Source organism: Pangasianodon hypophthalmus, chromosome 30 (genome assembly GCF_027358585.1).
Source record: "Pangasianodon hypophthalmus isolate fPanHyp1 chromosome 30, fPanHyp1.pri, whole genome shotgun sequence".
Classification (NCBI taxonomy): domain Eukaryota; kingdom Metazoa; phylum Chordata; class Actinopteri; order Siluriformes; family Pangasiidae; genus Pangasianodon; species Pangasianodon hypophthalmus.
The window spans coordinates 8,604,117-8,625,985 of NC_069739.1; the positions used below are offsets into that span (position 1 = coordinate 8,604,117).

Below are 21,869 nucleotides of genomic sequence, written 5' to 3' on the forward strand. Positions count from 1 at the left end.
AAAGCATTTTATTTTACTGTATTGCTTATCCTACACAGGGTTTTTGTTGAACCTGGAGCCTATCCCAGGGGCCTCAGGGCACAAGGTGGGGAACAACCTGGGCACCAACCCATCACACACACTACAGACAACATGGAAAACAAGCCTCCAATGCATGTCTTTCAAAGGAAACCCCCAAAACACAGAGAGAACATGCAAACTCCAGCACACGAGAGGCAGAGGCAGGACTCGAACCCACAACCTTAGAGATAGGAGGCAAACGTGTTAACCACTACACCAAGCAGGAGCATATAGAGAGAGAGAGGACTCATTTGGCGCGCGAGGCGGTCACGTGACGAGCCTTCACGCGCCTTCACGTTGGCTTCCTGACGTGTAAATGTGTAATATGAATATATTCTTGTATATTAATACTCTAATAGGCTGGTTATTAAGCTGAAGATCACAAAATGGCGAATTATGGCGCTACAAAATGGCGTGAAGGTATACAGCGTGTGCTAGCTAACCTGACTAGAGCCAACTTTTGCCCAGAATTCACATTCCTAAAGAAATAAATGCACTTTGACAGAACATTGGTGGAAAATAGTCATTGTTTGGTTCTATTTAAAAGATGTAGATGTGTATACTGTTCGTAAACTCTGCTGAATGGTGATTTATTTGGAGAAATGTTTGTTTTTAGCATGGTACAGCACAAGCGCTAAACTGGGCGTAGCGCTGGCCGTTATAAGGAGCAAGCCTGCGGGGAAGAGCGCTCGGAAACATGCGGAAGATTTAGCCACTAAACTCAGACAGCAGGAGGAAGACTGGAAAAGTAAAGCAGAAGGGCTTAAAGAAGAGGTTTTAAGGCTGAAACAGGAGCTGCTGCTCGCTAAACTGCTGAATAAGCCGAGAAATGGCGGCTCGTCAGCGCGGGGTGAGTGCTCCACAGCACCACACAGTTAAAGGCAAGGTCCACTCTTCAACACATTCAGTATGTTTATCCTCTAATATCTGCGATGTGTTTAGTGATTATGGTGCAGTTTTATTTGTTGAAGCTGTATTTTTATAATTCCTGTGAGAAGTTAGGGGTTGTGTGCCGCCATGACGTCACGCGGAGACCTTCCTGGTGCAGTGATGCTGCGTTCACAGGCTCCTTCCACAAACCCTTTCTAAACAAATACTATATAAATATAAAAATAAAATTATAAATAAATAATAATTCTAATCAAAACAACGCTTCTGCCGTGCTATAATGTCAACAGTGCTAGTTTATACCCGGTGTCTGCATAAGCCACCAAAAATAAACATCAGAGACGTTCATTATATATATTTATAAGAACACTTGGTAAGATCCTTTAAAAAGCTGGAGAAAGGTGTCATACATAAACAAGAAACGAACAGAAACGAATAGAAATTGCATCCTAATTCCCCTACTATCCATCCTAAGTAGTATCCGAGATTAGTGTCCCAAATTGTAGTATGTTGAAATAAGTATTCAATTTAATTCAATTTTATTTGTATAGCACTTTAACACTGGACATTGTCACAAAGCAGCTTTACAGAAATAAATGGATTAAAAAAATATATTGTAACTATGTGAATTTATCCCTAATGAGCAAGCCAGAGGTGACGGTGGCAAGGAAAAACTCCCCGAGACAATATGAGGAAGAAACCTTGAGAGGAACCAGAGTCAAAAGGGAACCCATCCTCATCTGGGTGCAACGGATAGTGCGATTATAAATAAATCCCTTGTATTATTGTGTACTATATGGACAAATAGTGCAAATGTGCAACCAGTAACTTCATCACAATATTTGCAAGAAGTCCAGTTGGTTAAAATCTATCCACGTCCACTGATGGAGTCCTGAGTATGAAGGTGCTCGTGGTAACTGCAGCCCCAAAGCCACTACAGCAATCGTAGTCCCAAGCCATCACAGTACAGTACAGTATCCCAAAGGTATCCGGATGGTCTTCTGTTTCTGGTAGATTTTCGAAGTGTGGATCCAGGGACACTTTTTCAGCCAATATTGCCTACAGCTCCTTGCGCGAGGGAGGAGGAGGAATTTTGTGACGGTTTGCTTAGGACACATTTTAGAGAGGTGTAAATGAAATGTGGAGAAATCAATCAAGGGAATGGTAAATTAAATTATATAGTATAAATGATATAAGGAATAATGAATGAAGAAAAGCTGAAATGCAATGAAGAGTTTGTTTATGGTGTTACTAGGCAACAACGTTAAACGATGTGTTTGTGGGTCCCTGTACTTGTGCACTCTTTTGCTACACACTCAAAAGTATGTACTTTGTCTTCACAAATTTTAAACACAAAAAATGTATTTTCTAATTGGATTTTTTTTTTTTAAGAAAATGACATGAAGGAGCAGTTTGATCAAAAATCTTGCAGAAGCTGAATTAACATTTCAGTGGTCGAAGTATCGCCCAGTATTTAGTGATTTCAAATATAAACAGAAACTTAAAAGACGGCTTAAAAGCTTTAAATCACGCTGTTATGTAGAAGAGCGCTGCCATGTTGAAGTGACGTCACAGAATTGCTACTCGGAGAAGTCAGAGCTCTTGAAAAATGGCAATTCCGAGTAAGAGTTACGAATTAGAGAGTCGTTCAAATGCAAAGTTCCCCTCTTGGTCAAGACATTGGTGCAGATGCTGAAATCGAAGGCCCAGAATGCAATACGACGCAGCGATACGACGCAGTTGTGCAGATTTACAGCAGACACTCGGCTAGTTAGTTATCTATGAGATGACGAGCATGAGAGGTATTAGCATGAAGGTTGAAGCTTTGGAAGCTGATTTGTTTAAGGAGAGTGTACAGACGGGGAGGTGAGAGAGCTGGACAGACTGAAGGACTAAAGCACCGCTGCATCACTCTCTTTAGGTAGAGATGAGGCGAGGGCTAATGACACTGGCATCATTACATAGTTGATGTCATTGTGGGTAAAGTAGGGAACCGTTGACAGTATGACTGAAGTATGACAGTGAAATAAGTTTAAACTAAAACATCAGAATTTCATTACAGATTTCCTCTTTTAACATGAAAAAAGGTGTTAACCAAAACAACGACCAAACTAGGCCAAATCTCTCACACACTATTTACTGCACAAAGGACAAAACAGCAATCTTGGTATTAATCAAACCTTTAAAAACACACAAGCCAGTCGTTATGTTATGTTACGTTGCATTTTCCTTTCATTTTCATGGCCCTGATCTCTAACCAGGCATTATTTGGATGATGCATCTTTCTCAGCACGGCAGTGACACTGATATGGCAGTGTGTGTGTGTGTGTGTGTGTGTGTGTGTGTGTGTGTGTGTGTGTGTGTGTGGTGCTGGTATGAGTGTATCAGGTGCAGCAGTGTTAGTGAGATTTTTTTTTTTTAGACACCACAGTGTCAGTGCTAGGTCCAGAAACAATCCACCAACCAAATATATCCAGCCAACAGCAGGCTGTAGTCAGAAACTGATGGTGATGAATGCTAGAGGATGATTCACACACACACACACACACACACACCACTCGTTGTGGAGAAAAAAAAGATGAGACATGAAATAATATGTGGTCAGCATTGCTGGACTCTTTCCCTCCCGAGACAGTAAGTAACTGTAGACTTATGAAGGGACTTGTGTGATAGGGATATTAAATGCAGTAAAAACAACAACAAAACAACAAAAACAGGTTCAACATATGAAACTGGTCAGTTGTGGTTTTTTAAAGACTATTTTGCGAGTAACTGAACAGAGCAGCCAAACTATTTCTCTTATTAATGAAAATATAGCTCTGAAGAGAAACATAACCTCAAAGAAAACGAATAACAGAGATCACTTAGTCCAAAGTATCTTTTCAAACAAATTTTAATAACGTGCAAAACAATACGATAATGTCTTCAGGATTTAAAAGTACAATAAATGTAAAGGTAACTTTTATTTAACATTTTTTAAAATAAGCTAAATGGTTTTGTTGTTATTCTGTATACAGCTGAGGAATGGCGGTGTAGGGAAATTATTTGAGATTTGGAAAGACGTAACACATACGTATAATTACATATAAATAAAATACAATAGTTACAGATAAATATAAGATGGAAATGCAGTAAATATAATTACGGACTAATTAAGGACATTAAATATAAGAAAATAGATCCCATAAACACACACTAGATTCCATACTACCCACTAGATTGCATCTTTACCTTAAATGTGAATCTATGACTTGTTGTCAAAGATATAATGTAGTGATGTCCTGTGTGTACGTGATATGTCTGAGAACTCTGAGGAATATGAGCACTCACTACTCACATGAGGATGAGCTGATCTAATCTTTTCTTGCCTGTTTGATCAGTGCTTATTTACAAATGCTCTTTAAAAAGGGAATGTACTTGCACATTCGGTTATGAAGTGCTTGAATAGAGCGTTGGCCTCGCTGGTCATTTTCATATAGTCTATTGATTTCTGTACATTCCATTAAAGCTCTATCAAAATACCACAAATACTCTGAGCATGTGATCGTCTGATTTTATTAAGAGGTAAAGTTTTTATTTAGCATTTTTATATATGTATATATCACTTCAGACACAATTTATTGGTAATTTAGTTACAATTGGAAAAGTGATACCTGAAGACTTTTTTGGAATATTTTTATCCAAAAATTTTGTTTCGTATCATCACAGAATTGGAACAGGTTGGAAAAAGGCTAGTTGAAGTTTTTACAATCTTCAGCTGTCCAGTTTTAGTGAGCTTGTGCCCACTGTAGCCTCTGATTCCCCTTCTTTGTTGCCAGGAGTAGATCTCAATGTGGTCATCTGCTTTTGCAGCCCATCTGCCTCAAGATTTGACGTGTTATGTTCTGAGATGCTTTTCTGCTCACCGAGGTTGTAAAGAGTGGTTATCTGAGTTACCGTAGAGTTCCTACAGTGTAATTTCTGCGGGATAGTTTTAGTTTTTCGCACCATTCTATGTAAACTCTAGTGACTGCTCTGCGTGAAAATCAGCAATTTTTGAAATCCACAAACAGCCCTTCAGGCACCATCAACTATACCACGGTTAAAGTCACTGAGATCACATTTTTTCTCCAATTCTGATGTTTGATATTAACATTAACTGAATATCTTGGCCTGTATCTGCATGAATTTATGCATTGTGCTATTGCCACTTGATTGGCTAGTTGGATAATTGCATGAATGGGCAGGAGTTCAGGCATAGGCTCCTGGGTAATGGAGCAAGCAGCGCACCTTCACCCTCCAAACCTTCTGACAATCAAGGGATTGTTGATCCATACTTAATCCAAAGAAATTACTTTTTGGCCATTAATCTACAAACAATGACCTATAATGGCAAAGAAAAAACAAGTGTTTACAAATTTTTGCAGACTTATTCAAAATCAAAAACTGAAATCTCTCATTTAGATAACTGTTTGGACCCTCTATTCCGTACTTTGTAGATGCACCTTTGGCAGCAATTACAGCTTTGAGTCCTCTTGGGTAAGCTTCTACAAGATTTGCACCTCTGGTTTTGGACAGTTTCTCCCATTCTTCTTGGCAGGTCCTCTCAAGCTCAATCAGATTGAATGGAGAACTTCTGTGAGCTGCCATCTTCAGGTTTCTCCACAGATGTTCTGTGGGGTTCAAGTCTGGGCTTCGGCTGGCCTACTCAAGGGCATTCAGAGATTTGTCCAAAAGCCACTCCAACGTTGTTTTGGCTGTATGCTTTAGGTCTTGTCTTGCTGAACGTTTGCCCTAGTCTAAAGTCGTGTGCAGTGTCAAGCAGGTTTTTTTTCTGGGAACTGTCCATAGACTGCCTTTGTCCTTCCCTCAATTCCGACCAGTCTCCATGTCCCTGCCACTTACATGCAGCTCCATAGCATGATGCTGCCATCACCATGCTTCACTGTAGCAAAGTTATTAGTCAGTTAATGAGCAGTACCTGGTTTCTCCTTACAGTTGGAGTTCAGCCAAAAAAGTCCCATTTTTATCTCATCAGACCAGAGAATTTTTTTTTTTTTTCCACTTTTGCTCCATTAAGTGCCTGCCATATGCCTTTTACTCAAATGTGGCTTCTAAAAGCCTGGTTGATGGAGTGTGTCTGTAGTGGTTTTTCTTCCAGCAGGCTCTTCTATCTCTGTGGAGGACTTCTAAAACTCTATAAGAGTGACCATTTGGTTCATTGGTCACCTCCCAGTCCAAGGCCCTTCTAGCCCATTTAATGACTTTGGCCGTATGGCCAGCTCTAGCAAAAGTCCTGGTGGTTCCATTGTAATTCCACTGCACAATGATTGAGTGCTTCTGAGAATATTCAAAGCTTTGGAAATGGTTTTATACCCTTGCCCGGATCTGTCTCAACACTATTTGATCTATGGAGAGTTCCTTGGTCTGTGAATTGTGGGGCCTTTCTAACATGGAGACTCCAGTAAAGTTCTAGAGAAACCGGAAAGGGTCTGAATACTTATCTAAATAGGAGATTTTTTGACAAATTTGCAAAAACCTCTAAAACCTGCTTCATCGTTATGCATTATTGTGTGTAGATTAATGGCAAAAAAGTAAATTTAAACTGTTTTAAATTAAACCTATAATACATTAAAGTAAGCAACCACTGATGGTATCTAAACACTTTCAGAACCCACTGTATACGATTAAACACACTTGATTGAACTGTAGGTTTGGGAGATTTTGTGTAATATTGCTGACTGTTGCTGATTGACAATAGTATCACCTGTGGCTCTGATTTGGGAAAAAGAAGGGGACATGGTCAGACATACATTTCTCATGTCATGTACATGTCATGTCATTACTGATTAAAAAAAAATATATCAGAAGCTGGTTATGATGCTCCTAGTCTAGCATTAGCAGTTACTCAGTGTTTTATTAATTACCCATTAACAAGGTCAACAAATGCTTGCAAAATTAAAGTCATGTCTGTAAATAAATATAAAGACCTGTAGCTAAGCTCATTATAAAGTTGAAATAAAATTATATAAACTATGCTCGCATTTGCTTTGTATTGAACCGCAGTGGAGACGCTTATTGAATTTTTGTGTAGTGAAGCACACTGGACACTGACATCTCATCCACTACTTTTGTGTGGATAAATCTCACAGGAAGAAGATAAATGATCAGGGACATGATAACAGGATGGTAATGACTTAACAAGGCTGTTTACTTGGTAATGGACTTTATACTTTTATTCACTATGGTCCTAATGTTGCTAATTACAACATTTGCTCTGTAATGGATAGCAGTGTACATAGTAGTTCATCATTTTCACATCTTTATAATTTTGTTTCTCTGGAAACTTTGTGGATTACGCTGCAATTTTTACTACCACTACAAATATTACTGAAGGATACCGAAGTTACTTCCTGGATAATACTTTGCAATATATAATAAGGAGTTCTGAAGAATAAATACATTAGAGTAACACTATACATGATAATTACAATAATGTTATAACTTAGTACCATATGTATTTTATATTTTATAGTTTAATATTCTGCATGTCTAGCGCAGTTTCTATAAAAAAAACTAATTACATTTTCTTTAACAGTACAATAAGGTGTATATATATATTTAGCTGCTTTAACAGAAGTGGGAACAGGAAGTAACTTGTTTCACGGGTGTAACGATATGGCAAATCTTACTGTCCAGTATGAGGCTCTCGTTTCTATGTGTATCGAACAATACATTCAACATTTCCTTAAAGAAATCAGTGAATCAGTGTTTGGGATCTATAGTAGTTATCCAGTGTGCTCACTGTTATCTATGTGGAAGTATATTTAGCCCCTCTGTTAAAATTTTACGGTTTATCGTTAATTTTATACAAATTTATAAGCAGCATTATGCACTAAAACACAAACATTGGTTATCATGGTAATTATATTGTTTTTTTTTTTTTTAAACTGTTCCACAGCTGGCATCAAACAGAATAAAACTGTACTATGTTCAGGGTATAGAGTACAATAATCTGATCACCAGACCTTGGGTTTCTTCCAGGTGATGATGTACTAAAGCTCTTCTCCCAGGATCTCACAGAGGCTCAGCTTTCAGAAAATGACTCAGGCTGCGACACCCAGACCCTTTCCCTAACGCCTGATCCTGCCGAAGCTGTCCTCTCCACCACAGTTCCTCCATATTCCATCCAGCCCCGCCACTCATCATTCCACAGAGACAACCGCGAGTGTGCACTCTCCAAACACATGCAGTTTTTGCAGAACCTGAGTGCATTACGCGGGTCAGGGAAGGATACACAGATGGACAGAGGAGATGCAGTGATAGAGGACACAGCTCTTAACATGATTGAATCTGTGGTGGCGGCCCACCGAGAAGCTGGAGAAGGAAGATTAGGAGACGTTTCTCAGCTGGGTCGCTTCCTCCAGGCTTCACGCTTGGTGGCGAAGGCCCTGGAGAGGGGAGTCGGCAAGCAGAAAGTTTTGGAGAAAGCAGAAGAGTTGCTAGAGGAGCTGCTCGAGATGCTGCTCAACAATAGTCAGCTTAATAAGGTAGGTGACATTCTAGCTTAGTTTTGTCATATTTGTATTTATGTGGTGTGTATATGTGTAGTACTCTGAGAAACCTCACGCTGTGAAACTTCAACATTTTCTGTAATATATGGCAGGGATGCATCGATACTGATACTAATATCAGTCCAATGCTGTGCTCATTTACTCATACTCGTAAGAGATGCCCCGTAATGAAGATGACATGGGTCTGAGGGTGTCAGATATGTGATCTGACTCATTGCTTACAATTATTCAGATGTTTCAGCATCTGAAATTTTAAGCATTGAAATCATGTGCAACGATGGAGAAGGGCACAGGGTAAAAATTTTTTACTTTGGAATAAATGAATTGGCATGTCATACTTAAAATATTGTAAGGAATTTGTAGTAGACATGCTTTTTTGCCCTTTTAGTGTAGTACTATTTTTTGCCCTTTTTATATTTATATAATCTCTATGAGCAGAAAGGACACATTTTTGGCTTACATTGTTTATGTTTCATCCTCTTTTTCCTGCACAAAAGAGAGCACAAACTAGTTGAACAATAACTGGGCGCATTTCTAATTACAGCCTCAAAGCCTTGGAATTAGTGATTAGTTTGCTTCCTACCTGGGACGCTCATATCAAGTGAGACGAATGGGATCCATGTTTGCTTGATGCACATTCTACTCTGAAGTCCCACAAGGCACAGTCCTTAGTTCTCTTCTTTTTTTTTTCTCCTCTTCATTTCCTGCTACATGGCTTCTCATACTATTTCTGCACTAATGACACACAGGTCACCCTGTTCTCCCCCTCATCAGTTTAGATACTCATATTTCGACTTATCATCTCACCATGTACGGCAGAATTCTCATTATGCATGTCAGCTCAGCATCTGAAACTAAAACCCAACACGACTAAGCTACTATATATATCACTGAAGATACAATTTGTCCCCATTTCAAGATCTTGTCCTTTGTATCTCTGGAGAACTCTCAGTTCACACCATACTACCCCACACACCGTGCTGTAATTGTAGCAAACTGTCATGCCCTGCTCATGTTGCTAACCTGATTGAGGAGTCTCTTCTACAACATCGGGAGAATTTGGGAGAATTTCTCTTCACGGAAGCCACATTTTCACATTATTAGCAGTCTGCACATTCAAATCATTCAAGCATACACATTTTATAAAACTTGAAGTTTGAGGCGTTTAAAGATGGAAATTACAGCTGATGTGTTTGCCTAGTGCTTTGTTATGCTGGCCCAGAGGTGCAGTTAACGAGGCTGAAAAGCAGCAAATTACCTCAAGAGTGTAACAAGCTAATTACGTGCATTAATACAGACCATGGAAAATAAGCAAGTACTTGGAAAGGGTGAATTTATGTAGACAAAATCTTTATCTTCTCCTGATACCATCATTGGTGATCTAGCATACTGTGTTTGCTCCTGCAACAAAATGGCAGCAAGTCTTTGGCTAACATTTCAACTATGACATGTTCCACTTGTCACACATAAAAATGTTATTTGATTCTGACTAGAGTCTTGATTTTAAATGTGATATGACTGCGTGTTGTGTTCATCACAACCACATGTGGTTCTTCCCCAGACTGTTTCAACAAAGTTGGAAGCGCACAATTGTCTAGAATGTCTTCGTATGCTGTAGTATTAAGAATTCCCTTCACTGGAACTGCATGCCTCACAGCATTAAGGTGCTTTTGCCACAGGTAATTTCTTTGAAATTGTCAGCAGAAAATCTTCTTAAAAGGGTGAAACATGTAGTGAGAATAATGCAGGATATAATTCGAGAGGGCAAACTGGTATAGGGTATACAACTACAAGCCATAACATTAAAACCACCATTGCCTAATATTGTGTAGGTCCCCCTTGTGCGGCCAAAACAGCTCTGACCCGTCGAGGCATGGACTCCACAGGACCTCTGAAGGTGTGCTGTGGTATCTGGCACCAAGACATTAGCAGCAGATCCTTTAAGTCCTGTAAGTTGTGAAATGGGGCCTCCATGAATCGGACTTGTTTGTCCAGCACATCCCACAGACGCTCGATCAGATTGAGATCTGGGGAATTTGGAGGCCAATTCAACACCTTGAACTCTTTGTCATGTTCCTCAAACCATTCTTGAACAAGTTTTGCAGTGTGGCAGGGCACACTATCCTGCCACACTGCAAAATTGTTTAGGAATGGTTTGAGGAACATGACAAAGACTTCAAGATATTGAGTTAGCCTGCAACAATGGTGTACTTGGTCTGCAACAATGTTTAGGTAGGTGGTACGTGTCAAAGTAACATCCACATGAATGCCAGGACCCAAGGTTTCCCAGCAGAACATTGCCCAGAGCATCTCACTGCCTCCAGTGGGTTGCCTTCTTCCCATAGTGCATCCTGGTGCTATCTCTTCCCCAGGTAAGTGACTTGCACCACCCAGCCGTCCACATGACACGGAAGAAAATGTGATTCATGAGACCAGGCCATCTTCTTCCTTTGCTCCGTGGTTCAGTTCGGATGCTCAGATGCCCATTGTAGGCGCCTTCGGCGGTGGACAGGGGTCAGCATGGGCCCTCTTTCCGGTCTGCAGCTACACAGCCCCATACACATCAAGCTGCGATGCACTGTGTGGTCTGACACCTTCCTATCATAGCCAGCATTAACTTTTTCAGCAATATGTGCTACAGTAGCTCTTCTGTGGGATTAGACCAGATGGGTCTTCGGGCCTTGGCACCCATGACCCTGACACCAGGTTACCGGTTGTCCTTCCTTGGACCACTTTTGGTAGGTACTAACCACTGCATACGGAGAACACCCCACAAGACCTGCTGTTTTGAAGATGCTCTGACCCAGTCGTCTAGCCATCACAATTTGGCCCTTGTCAGATTCACTCAGATCCTTACACTTGCCCATTTTTCCTGCTTCCAACACTTCAACTTTGAGAACTGACTGTTCACTTGCTGCCTAATATATCCCACTGCTTGACAGGTGCCATTATAACAAGATAATCAGTGATATTCACTTCATCTGTCAGTGGTTTTAATGTTATGGCTGGTCTGTGTACATTTTCCACTAAATATTTTAGTCTGAAAATAGTCAAATGAAAAACATGTATATAATAAAATATTTCACTTGTAATAAGGATTAAAAATAACTAGTTTAAAAGATAGTGCTTCCTCTGTTTTTTTGCAGTGCCCAATCTTAATTCATCCAGCGCAGTCAAGTTGTTTCCAGAGTAGGGCTATTTTTTTAACCACCTTGAGCCCAGAGATGGTCATCAGGTGGTAGTTTTGTAAAAGTTACAGCTTCAGTTATATTTCTGCCCTAACCTATCTCACAGGCCTTGGTGTTACTGGCCCAGCATGGTATGGTTTGCTTCCCATTTAGACAACCACTTATCTCCAACAGGTGACATGGAGGAGATCCACATAAATAGGCCTCTCCTTCCTCCCACAGTAATCATGTTTCATTTTGTATCTCAGCAGGTCTGGCAGGCCTCTCATTATGAAATTCCAGCATCGTGAAATTCCAGGATGGCTGAGCTGCCATATATCCCTGGAGATACGTACCTGCGTCAAGCAGTTGTCATCTCCTTGGTGAATTCTGTGATCACAGTATGCATGCACCATGCACACCTACTTGTAGTTCTGGGCAACCAACTATAATGCGCTGTTCATGTTGCTAGCCTGGCTTGGTCATGTAGTTTTCTCCTTTATAACATCCAGCCATTTCTTTCCACAGAGGTCACTTGCTTATCCAACCCTGTGGCATCTTAAGAGTTGGGCTACTGCAACTTGTGTCCTCAACCTGCTTCCGATCTAGAATGCAGATGCACAGATTGTTTACAATCTTTACAAGTTCTCTGACATCACTCCATTCCTGCGTTTCCACCACTCGCATTATCTTCTGTTCTTTCTTTCCCTATTTCCCTCAGATACAGAACACAGTAAAAACAGACCAAACCTGCATACCCGAAGCTACTGGTATAATGTTCTGTACCCCATTGTTCCGTACACCAGTCTGTTTGACCAACAAGCCCAGCTTCATTTGGGTGTGAATCCCTTAAGACACAAGAAAGATATGCACCAAGACACATCTGAATTTGGCACAGAGGTGGTGGAATGAACTTCCCTGGCTGTCTGAACAGCTGAGTCAGTTGCTGCCATCAAACGAAGACTGATAACCCACCGCTTCACTTAAGGGCTGGCATGTATTAGCCCAATTTATGAGCTCCAGAATAGATTTTACCAGTTGGGACATAAAATCATTGATGCTTGTGTTATTGTAGTGCTCATGACATCACTGCTTTCATTGAAAGATGTATTACAATACAGTCCAAGTGGCTCATGGGCTTCCAAAATTTTTTTAGCATATCAAAGCACAGTGTTCTTGAATTTGTGATGTGTAACAGAATTTTAACTTGTGTTGACCAATACAAAAGTTTAGAGGTGGGCAAATCAGTAGCCCGGGCACCAGGGACAAGCAGATCTTGTGTCCAGGCTATTCATTTTTTGTTGCGCAAAGGACAAGTAAGCTCAGAAATCAGAGAACGAAAAGAAACCCTACTTCCTATTGAGTGCAGCCTGTCCACGCATCAGCCGAGAATCAATCTGGCTGTTGGCAGAACAACATCTTTTTACCAGACGGTTTAATTAGCCTGAATGACTGACAGACATTATTTTCCAAAATGAAGAACAATGTGCAGTCAGCTCGCAGTTAAACATATTGAGAGAAAATAAAGAAGCTAGCCAGACTCTTTATATATATACGTTTACTTGCGATATGAGGAGAGAACGCCACAGCTCATAGCCGCAACGTGCACCAACGAGCTGGTAACTTTTTGTAGCGATCACAAATACAATATCTGCTTATGCTGTTCTGTGACATTTCTTCTAAGAGTTGTCATGGCTGGGTGCAAAAATGCACAGTAGACTATGTGTCTGCTCCAAATTATACACCCATTGTATTCTATTCTACATAGTATGCTAAAAATTAGGCTTGTGAGATATTGATTTTAACCTGATCGCAATTTTTCATCATAAAATATCATGATAAATAATTTAATCTAAAAAAGACAGTTGGTGTTGCTCATTACATGTTTTTTATTATTATTATTATTTTTTATTTAGCCTTAGAGATAAGCATGGCTTCATCTCCAGTAAATAAAGCATCTTCATTTCTCTGTCAGACTTGATTGCTATAATGATTGCTATGACCTGAGAGCAAGATACCCTTTGCAGTACATCACGGGAAATCATATCCCTGTCCAAGTGTGTGGACCTTCCTTGAGATGATGGTATACACAATTTGAAACATCAACAATCCAGTCCATGAAAGATATCTTTAAAGCAGCGCACTATTCTATTATACAATATTTCTTATTTTGTTGCACCAAATTCCCCAGTTCTATCAACCACCAGTCAGACACAAAGAGTATCAAATCAACCTAAAGACACATTTGCCTCAGCAGATTCAAATCATTCCTGAGATTTATATTTTATATTCTGGAGATAATAACTGCCACTCATGAATTTATTCACGTGTGACAAGTTACACTGGGTTTAGCTGGAAAAAAACAAAACATCCTGAAACCCCAGCATGCCGAATAGGCACAGGTGGAAGCTGAATGCTCGCGGCAAGCGAATGAAGCGGCAAATAATGCCCTATAAACCCCTTTCTCTTGTCTGAGAGGGAAGCGAGCTGATTGGATAGCTGCACGCTTACAATAACATTGTAACTCTTTAACATGACATGTCATTTCCCGAGTCTGGGATCTGCATGTCTTTGTGTTTATCAAGAGCTTTGAGATTAGCCTTCATGGTTCTATTAGGACTGACACTGTGAGCGTGATGAACATTCACAATAACCCATTGAACTGAGGCTTGGTATTCTTAGTCATTCACCATGATGAGTTTTGTCTCAAGCTTTTGCATACTGGCTGAATTTGCAGTGTTAATGAGCTGAGATTCAATTGCGCTGAGTACTGAGTGATGGCTTTTTTTTTTTTTTACAAGTAAATCTGAATGGAAATGTAAGAATTTTGGAAAAATATTCCAGAATATCGTAAAAAGCGTCCTTCAGTTTCAGTGGGTTACTCAATCAGCTCGTTGTTAAATTACAGGAATGCAAAGCATGTGTGAGAAAATGATGTCATCCTATATCTGGGTTGCCAGATCTCCAACAATTCCGGCCTATTTCTACAAGAAAACCTAAAACTAGCCAACATAAAGTTCAACCATTGAAAAGGGAAAAACAGTCACCGTGGTGCGCACGCATTTCTGAATTGCAGTATGTACAATATGCCTTTCATAACAACTTTATTGCTTTTTCAATTCAATTCAATTTTGTTTGTGTAGTGCTTTTAACAATGGACATTGTCACAAAGCAGCTTTACAGAAATAAACACATTCAAATTAAATTCAATCAAAATAAATTGTAAATGTGTGAATTTATCCTTAATGAGCAAGCCAGAGGCGACGGTGGCGAGGAAAAAGTCCCTGAGACGATATGAGGAAGAAACCTTGAGAGGAACCAGACTCAAAAGGGAACCCATCATCATCTGGCTGACACCGGATAGTGTGATTATAAATAATTTCTCTTTCTATGACTGTGTACTACATGGACAAATAGTGCAATTGTATACCCAGGAAACTGATTGCAGTTTTCACATGAAGTCTGTTTTGTTGAACCTGTCCACTGTCCACTGATGGAGACCTGAATGCAGAACTGCTCTCGGCAACCGCATCCCCAAAGCCACCACAGCAACCGCATCCCCAAAGCCACCACAGCAACCGCATTCCCAAAGCCACCACAGCAACCGCATCCCCAAAGCCACAACAGCAACCGCATCCCCAAAGCCACAACAGCAACCGCATCCCCAAATCACCACAGCAACCGCATCCCCAAAGCCACAACAGCAACCGCATCCCCAAAGCCACAACAGCAACCGCATCCCCAAAGCCATCACAGCAACCGCAGCCCCAAAGGCACAACAGCAACCGCATCCCCAAAGCCACAACAGCAACCGCATCCCCAAAGCCACAACAGCAACTGCATCCCCAAATCACCACAGCAACCGCAGCCCCAAAGCCACAACAGCAACCGCAGCCCCAAGCCATCGCAGTACAACTACCCATATGAGATCTCCATTTTGAGTTTTATTTCACTTTATTATAAATGTCTAGCTACAGTGTTACTAGGTTTTTTTGGTTGATTATTCAACAAAATAATTGCTGGACAGTTGAAAGAATTTGCCTGCTCAGGATTTTTCCTGCCTACTGGCTGAGTTTTAATGAGCCGTGATTCAGTTGTGCTTTTCATTATTCCTGAATTGGTCAGCAAACCCACAGGGTACTTCTCAATAATCTTCTATTAAAAAACTGCTAAATATAAGGTAAGTTATATTTTAACTGAGAAATATTGTGTATTGACACAATGAAGATTAAATAAAGGGTGATGAGTGATGGAAATCTTTTTCAATTTCGTAGCAAGTAATTACAGTTTTTCTTTTGCCAGCATTTCACAAATTCACTGACATCGCCATTCTCTGAGGATGAGCATGGGATTGGAAATGTATAAATGATTATCTTTGCCCTCTGTTGTTTCGTCTTCTTGTAATCTTCAAGACTTCCGTTTCATCCATCAGCGCTACAGCTGGCTGGCTCGCTGATTTGCCCGTTTTAATTAAATTTTTTTAAATTATTTTCAATTAGTTTTGGAAATGGTTTCTCTTGTATGCATGACTAATTTGCGCTTTGGTGCTCAGCGTTAATCTGATGTTTATTTTCGCCCTGTAGCTTCTTCATGTGCCAAGAGCGGAGGCTGGTGTAGGAGAGACAAGGTCACTTCTGCGTCTCGCACATATCAAAGGATGCTCGTGTTTGGGTTAAAGTGCTGCTTAAACTCATTTACATTTATATTCATCTATTTGCCACATGCTTTCATCTAAAACAGCTTACAAGTGTAACAGAATTTCTAGTACAAGCTCAGAGATGTTAAAGGAGCGACAGGGGTGCAAGTAAAACAAGCGTACAGTTTTACAACTCATTTCCTTCATCCACCGTGTGCGTTTCTCAGGAGATACCCGACTGCTTTTAGACATCTTTCAGGCATCATCTAATACTCAACTAGTATACGTGTTGTTCTGCATGTACAGGAGTGAACAAAGCAGTAACCCGGGCACCAACAGATTTTGTGTCCAGGCTATTACATTTTTTTTTTCTAGTCAAATCAAGAAATGAATTTTTAATCAGTTATTTTTTTAGGCCTGGAGATGTCAAATCCTGTTGAAATTTTCCTTAAAATTTGAATTACATAAGCACTAAAAAGCATCTGGCTACTAATTTGTTGTCTTAATGAAATTTTTCCTTCACCAGTAATGTCTTCCTGTTGCTGATATCAAGCTAAATTTTGCATTTCATAGACAAATGTACCTCTTCCATTTTTATTTTAACTTCACAGGAAAAATTGGAATAGCTTCCTATTCAGTTGTTACACTTGCTACATAGTATGTACCACGGTTCTGTTATTTATCCAATCGAATGGGATTTGAGATTTATACTCTGGCTCACCGAAACTGTTGGACATTGTGAAAAAACATCGCCTAGTCTTCTTCAACTGTCCAGTTTCGCTGCCCATTATAGTCTCAGATTCCTGTTCTTGGCTAATAGGAGTGGAACACAGTGTGGTCTTCTGCTGTTGTAACTCATCCAACTCAACGTTGTGCATGCTGAGATGCTTTTCTGCTCACCTCGGATGTACAGAGTCATTATCTTGACAACCGTAATTGAATTCATTTGATGCATTACACGCACTAAGCCCTACCTGCATGTATCCTTCTTTGTTTCATTTGACATTGAAACAAAAAAATTGTCCAACTATTAGCACTATTGTATGCCTGTAGGTGGCTTTTCCCCTTTGTGCTAGTTTGAACTCAAGAAGTCTGTGACCTTTAAAACCCATTTTAGTCTCCATCTCTTAATACCCACTGCTGTTTTATGTTACATGTAAAAAATAAATAAATAAAAAAGTCGAGAGGCATGAGTAGTGTAATGTTCTCAGTACCCATTACATGAGCCTCTTCCCCCCCCCCCCCCCCCCCGTCATCAGCCGTCCCTGTTGCTCAATAGGAAATCGAACGGCTTCTTATTGCCTCTCAGGTGCTCAGTCCGCCGAGTCGATTTACCCCCGCTGCATTTGCGGGTAGCGCAAACCTTTTAGAGCTTTTTACGCAGAATCTCACTCTTTCTCTCTTAGCTCGCATCTGAATGGAGCCGTAGGCAACTTATAGCTGGGAGAGTGGCCTGTTTTAAAATGCATGGAAAAATAAATGTAGCCTTTTGCTACAGTGGAAGTAGTATTCATCACAGCCACAATGCGTCAGAGAGAAATTATTCAGATAGCCTCTACGTAAGAGGACGCGTTTATAGTTACGCAGCCGGTTCAGCTATAGGCATGTGGAATATTTGTCATATCTCAATAACTGCCTGACGTTTTTGTACGATTTACGATTGGTTCTTTGCGACAGGAAAGCAAGTGTTGAACTGTGTGTCTGCGCCGTGTCCGTTATCAGTTCAGTATGCGAGAGGCGAGGTCAAATGTGTCTCAGTCATGCCTTGTTTTTATCTTTCCCTGCAGTTTGCCGTGCAGAACAATTTGACAGAGTGTCTGATCTGTCTAGGAGGCGCCAGCATGCTCAGACCTGTGCTAGTTAAACTCGTCCTGTCCCACATCATCCGCCTAGCTGAGCATCTCTGGAGTGCCTGCCAGGTAAGACCACTGTTCTCAGTCATGAATGCTGTGCTCACATTTGCCAAAACTGAACTGGACCAAGGGATGGAGTTCAATTCAAATGCAGAAGATTAATAAAAGGAAGACGAGCCGAGTTTGTTATTAAATTTGTGCTGTGATCGAAATACAGTGAAGATTTTAAGACTGTAATATAACTACGTGTTAAAGTTCTCGACTTGAGTGTGACTTGATTTGAGGATGATCTCAAGCAGAATTTTTATGACTGTTTGCACAGCGTGCCATGTGCTTTTATATTAAAAAGTGTTGGTCCAACAGAAACTGTGAAAGTGAAAAGTGTGAAAACACAAGGAAATAGTACAAGAGTATCATCTCCAGCTGAGCTCCACTCTGGTAGGAAACCTGTCACATACTTCTGAATGAGGAAGAAGCCAAACAGTGCACTCTCTCCAGACTGTGAAAGTGTGCTTGATATTTCCGTCTAGTTGCATGTTTATGTTATGACTGTTAGTGTTGATAGTGTTCTGTGTCACTGCCGGAACACTGTTTTTCTCTGGAAAGTTTTGCTAGGGAAAAGATTTGACTCCCAAAAACAACTGTAGTATACGTGCATGTGCGCAAATATATGGTGAAGACCTATGTCTACTCTCTGAACAAAGGCTTTGGCTACAGTGTGTGTTAGCTATTACGTTTAACAAGAAAAGATCAATTATTACTAAGTGATATCAGCATGGTTGTGATTATCCTTCAACTCCACTAACAAAAAAGAATTGCTTTCCAACTAGTCTTATCAGTATTTCTGAGTTACACAGAACAAATTGGCCCCCTTCCCTCTCTCGTGCTCTGAAAACAACAATTTCAGTGACGTAATTGAAAAATAATTGAATAATCAGCTTAAATGGAAAATTTAACACAGGCTTAACATTTAACATCTTGTTACTCAACAGTAACTCATTGAAATGACAAATAAGGAATTTAATAAGGTATTTGTTTTAAATAATAGTACAAGACACTTTAAATTTGTGGATTTAATTATTTCTTTCTTTTTTCCTCTTCATCTAAACTCTAAATCATATAGAGGTTCATCATCATTAATCTTAACTAGCCAAAAATGAAACACACTAAACTTAAGCAGCCTTCATTAAGCTATGAAATTGCTGCACGTTTCATAGCTACATAAAAAATAACATCAATCCCCTTGAATGAAATGTAATATGAGGTTAGAACATCAACTGTGTCCTAATTTCACATATCGAGCAGGAGTTTCAAGGTGCAGATGTTTGTGCAGACTGCACTGTACCAAGCTTTTACTTTTCTAGGTTTTGCTTTTTTTTTTTTTTTTTTTTTTTCTTTCTCATTGCCACTGTGCCAAATTCCAGCTCCCCAGAATTCCGACTTCTGTCTTCTCTTTGTGCTTTCATTTAGATAAAATCTTTTCTCCTTTTGGTCTGGTCTCGGTTCAGCTGCTTGTTATCAAAGCAAGAAGCCTACAGTATATGTTTAAGTTAAATCCATCAATCTGTTTTTTTTTTTTTATTTATGTATTTATTTTTGCCTGGAAACAGCTTTGCTCATGCTGCTGTGTGAGCCAATAGTAACACCGCTGCTGCTGCCCCCAGTGGCTTCACCAATGTATTACATTCTACACGGATGGAATAGACAGCAATGTGCTCATAAGCCTGGTTCACACTGCGCTGAGAGACGCTGACCAACGCCGTCAATCACCAAAGTTGGCCGTCGGATTTAGGATGTTGGGAAACCCAACTGTCATGTTCACACTCCCCAACAGACACCAGCAGACTTTTTATGGACAGTCAGACTGGTTTAAAAATGGATGATCCTTTTACCACGATCAAAATGTTACTATTGCTGCTGTTCTTCACCTGAAAAGACGACAAGTGAAATGAAAGAGGTTATTGTTTATCAAAAAACACTGTCACAATTTGTTTACAGACTAAATCGAAACATGATTGAGAACACAATCTACACTAAATTAAGAATAACCACGTTAACATTAATGTCAAGCAAGTTTATTTGACATATCAATAATAAATTATTTATTGTATTGAAGTACTGAGGTAAACCTTCAAGTGACTAACCTGATATCCCAAGGGCTGTGGCAATCAGGTTGATCACATTCCCCCTTGTGTTGCGGTTGGTATTCATGGCCACACCCACAACATAAAGCTGCGGCCTCTCTTCCCAGAGATCCACTAACTCCTGTTCTTTCTGATTCGTCCAGAAATGATTCGTCCATTTTTACCCACAACAACGATTTATCACACCTAGCACCTAGCTCACATGCTTTTGTTTCTGTGGAGTTTTCAGGGACGCTTGTCTCATCATCAGGACAATGGTTCATGCCCAGGTCAGATTATGACTGAACATGTTCAGCTGGTGAAACAAACCCCAACCAACGCCACCAGACGCTGACAGGGTTAACACACTGACCTGATAAAACCCGATAAACGTGTCTGTTGGCGTTGGTTGGCGTCTGTCGATGCAGTGTCAACTAGGCTTTACATTACAAACACATCTCTGTTATTAGTTAACTAAACAATGCATCACTTAAAAAAATCTATTAGTCTTGTGCTATATAAAAATTTTATTGTCCCTACAGAATATTACGTTACAACATATATCACCGATTATGTTATATTACCCGACCTTCCAACCTTTACATATTCCATACTGAAGCTTAGCAAAATCATCAGAGCGTGCTTAAGCGAGTTATAGCTCAAAAATACTCCACGGTTTATTATACAATATTATGATGCCTCCCTTATCGCCAATCCATAAAGAAAATTCCCAAATCAAGGAAGAATGGAAAATCAAGAAACAGATCAGTATCACACAAGTCTATTGATAATTTTTCATAATCGACATAAACGATAATTTGATCTAATCCTTGCAGCCCTAATTTCTGTATTTGTGAATTTTGTATATCTCCACATTTTCAGCAAAAAATTGGTCTCATTTACGTATTTAGCTTTATGCTTTCATGACTCACCTTTTCTTTTTCATTTATATTTTCATTTTACTCTGTGTAGTAACCCTGTTTTTTAAATTAATTAATTTCTTTTGCATTGTGGCTTCCCCATTGGTAACGCTTGCCCTTGGTGGAGACTACAACAGTGACATTCAAGTGAAAGTTTTCATTGTCTATCTATTAAGGGTGTAACAATACTACATATCTTGTTGTATCAATACAAGGCTTTCTATTTGGTACATCTGTGTATCCAACAGCACATTCAGTAACAGAAAATAGCTTATATTATGTAAGGTGTATTAAATATTTAAACTTAATCAAGGCTACACTCTATCCTCTGAAAAAGTAGCGTCCTACTGATCTCAGATCAGGAGAAGCTACAAGTTTAAAAACAGCAACACAGTTTTCCAAGCATGCTGGTAATATATTTTACTAACATGTTAGCTCGGGGACAGTAGCAAAGGCTTCAGTCAGCAGAAAGCAGGAGCTGGAAAATTCTGGAAAACATGCATCTGCATCGAGCTGGTCGATGGTTAAAGTAATCAGCCTGGTGATTGCGAAGTTCATAGCTGCATGCATGAGACTCTTCTTTGTATAGTGAAGAATGCAGGATTCAAAAACACATCTGTCCATCTTATAAATACATATAAATATAATCAATAGAATAATTCACACTTG

The 21,869-nt window shown here is 39.8% G+C and overlaps 1 protein-coding gene across 1 annotated transcript in view; it reads left to right on the forward strand.

The window, feature by feature from the left end:
- Positions 1–248: 248 nt before the first annotated feature.
- mei4 (meiosis-specific, MEI4 homolog (S. cerevisiae)) overlaps positions 249–21,869 on the forward strand; it is a 51,204-nt gene continuing 29,583 nt past the window's right edge. Inside the window, exons 1-4 of the mRNA XM_026918478.3 lie at positions 249–480; positions 677–910; positions 7,972–8,477; positions 18,092–18,223. Coding sequence (XP_026774279.3) covers positions 447–480; positions 677–910; positions 7,972–8,477; positions 18,092–18,223 — 906 coding nt within the window. The 5' untranslated portion in view covers positions 249–446. The remainder of the gene's footprint in view (positions 481–676; positions 911–7,971; positions 8,478–18,091; positions 18,224–21,869) is intronic.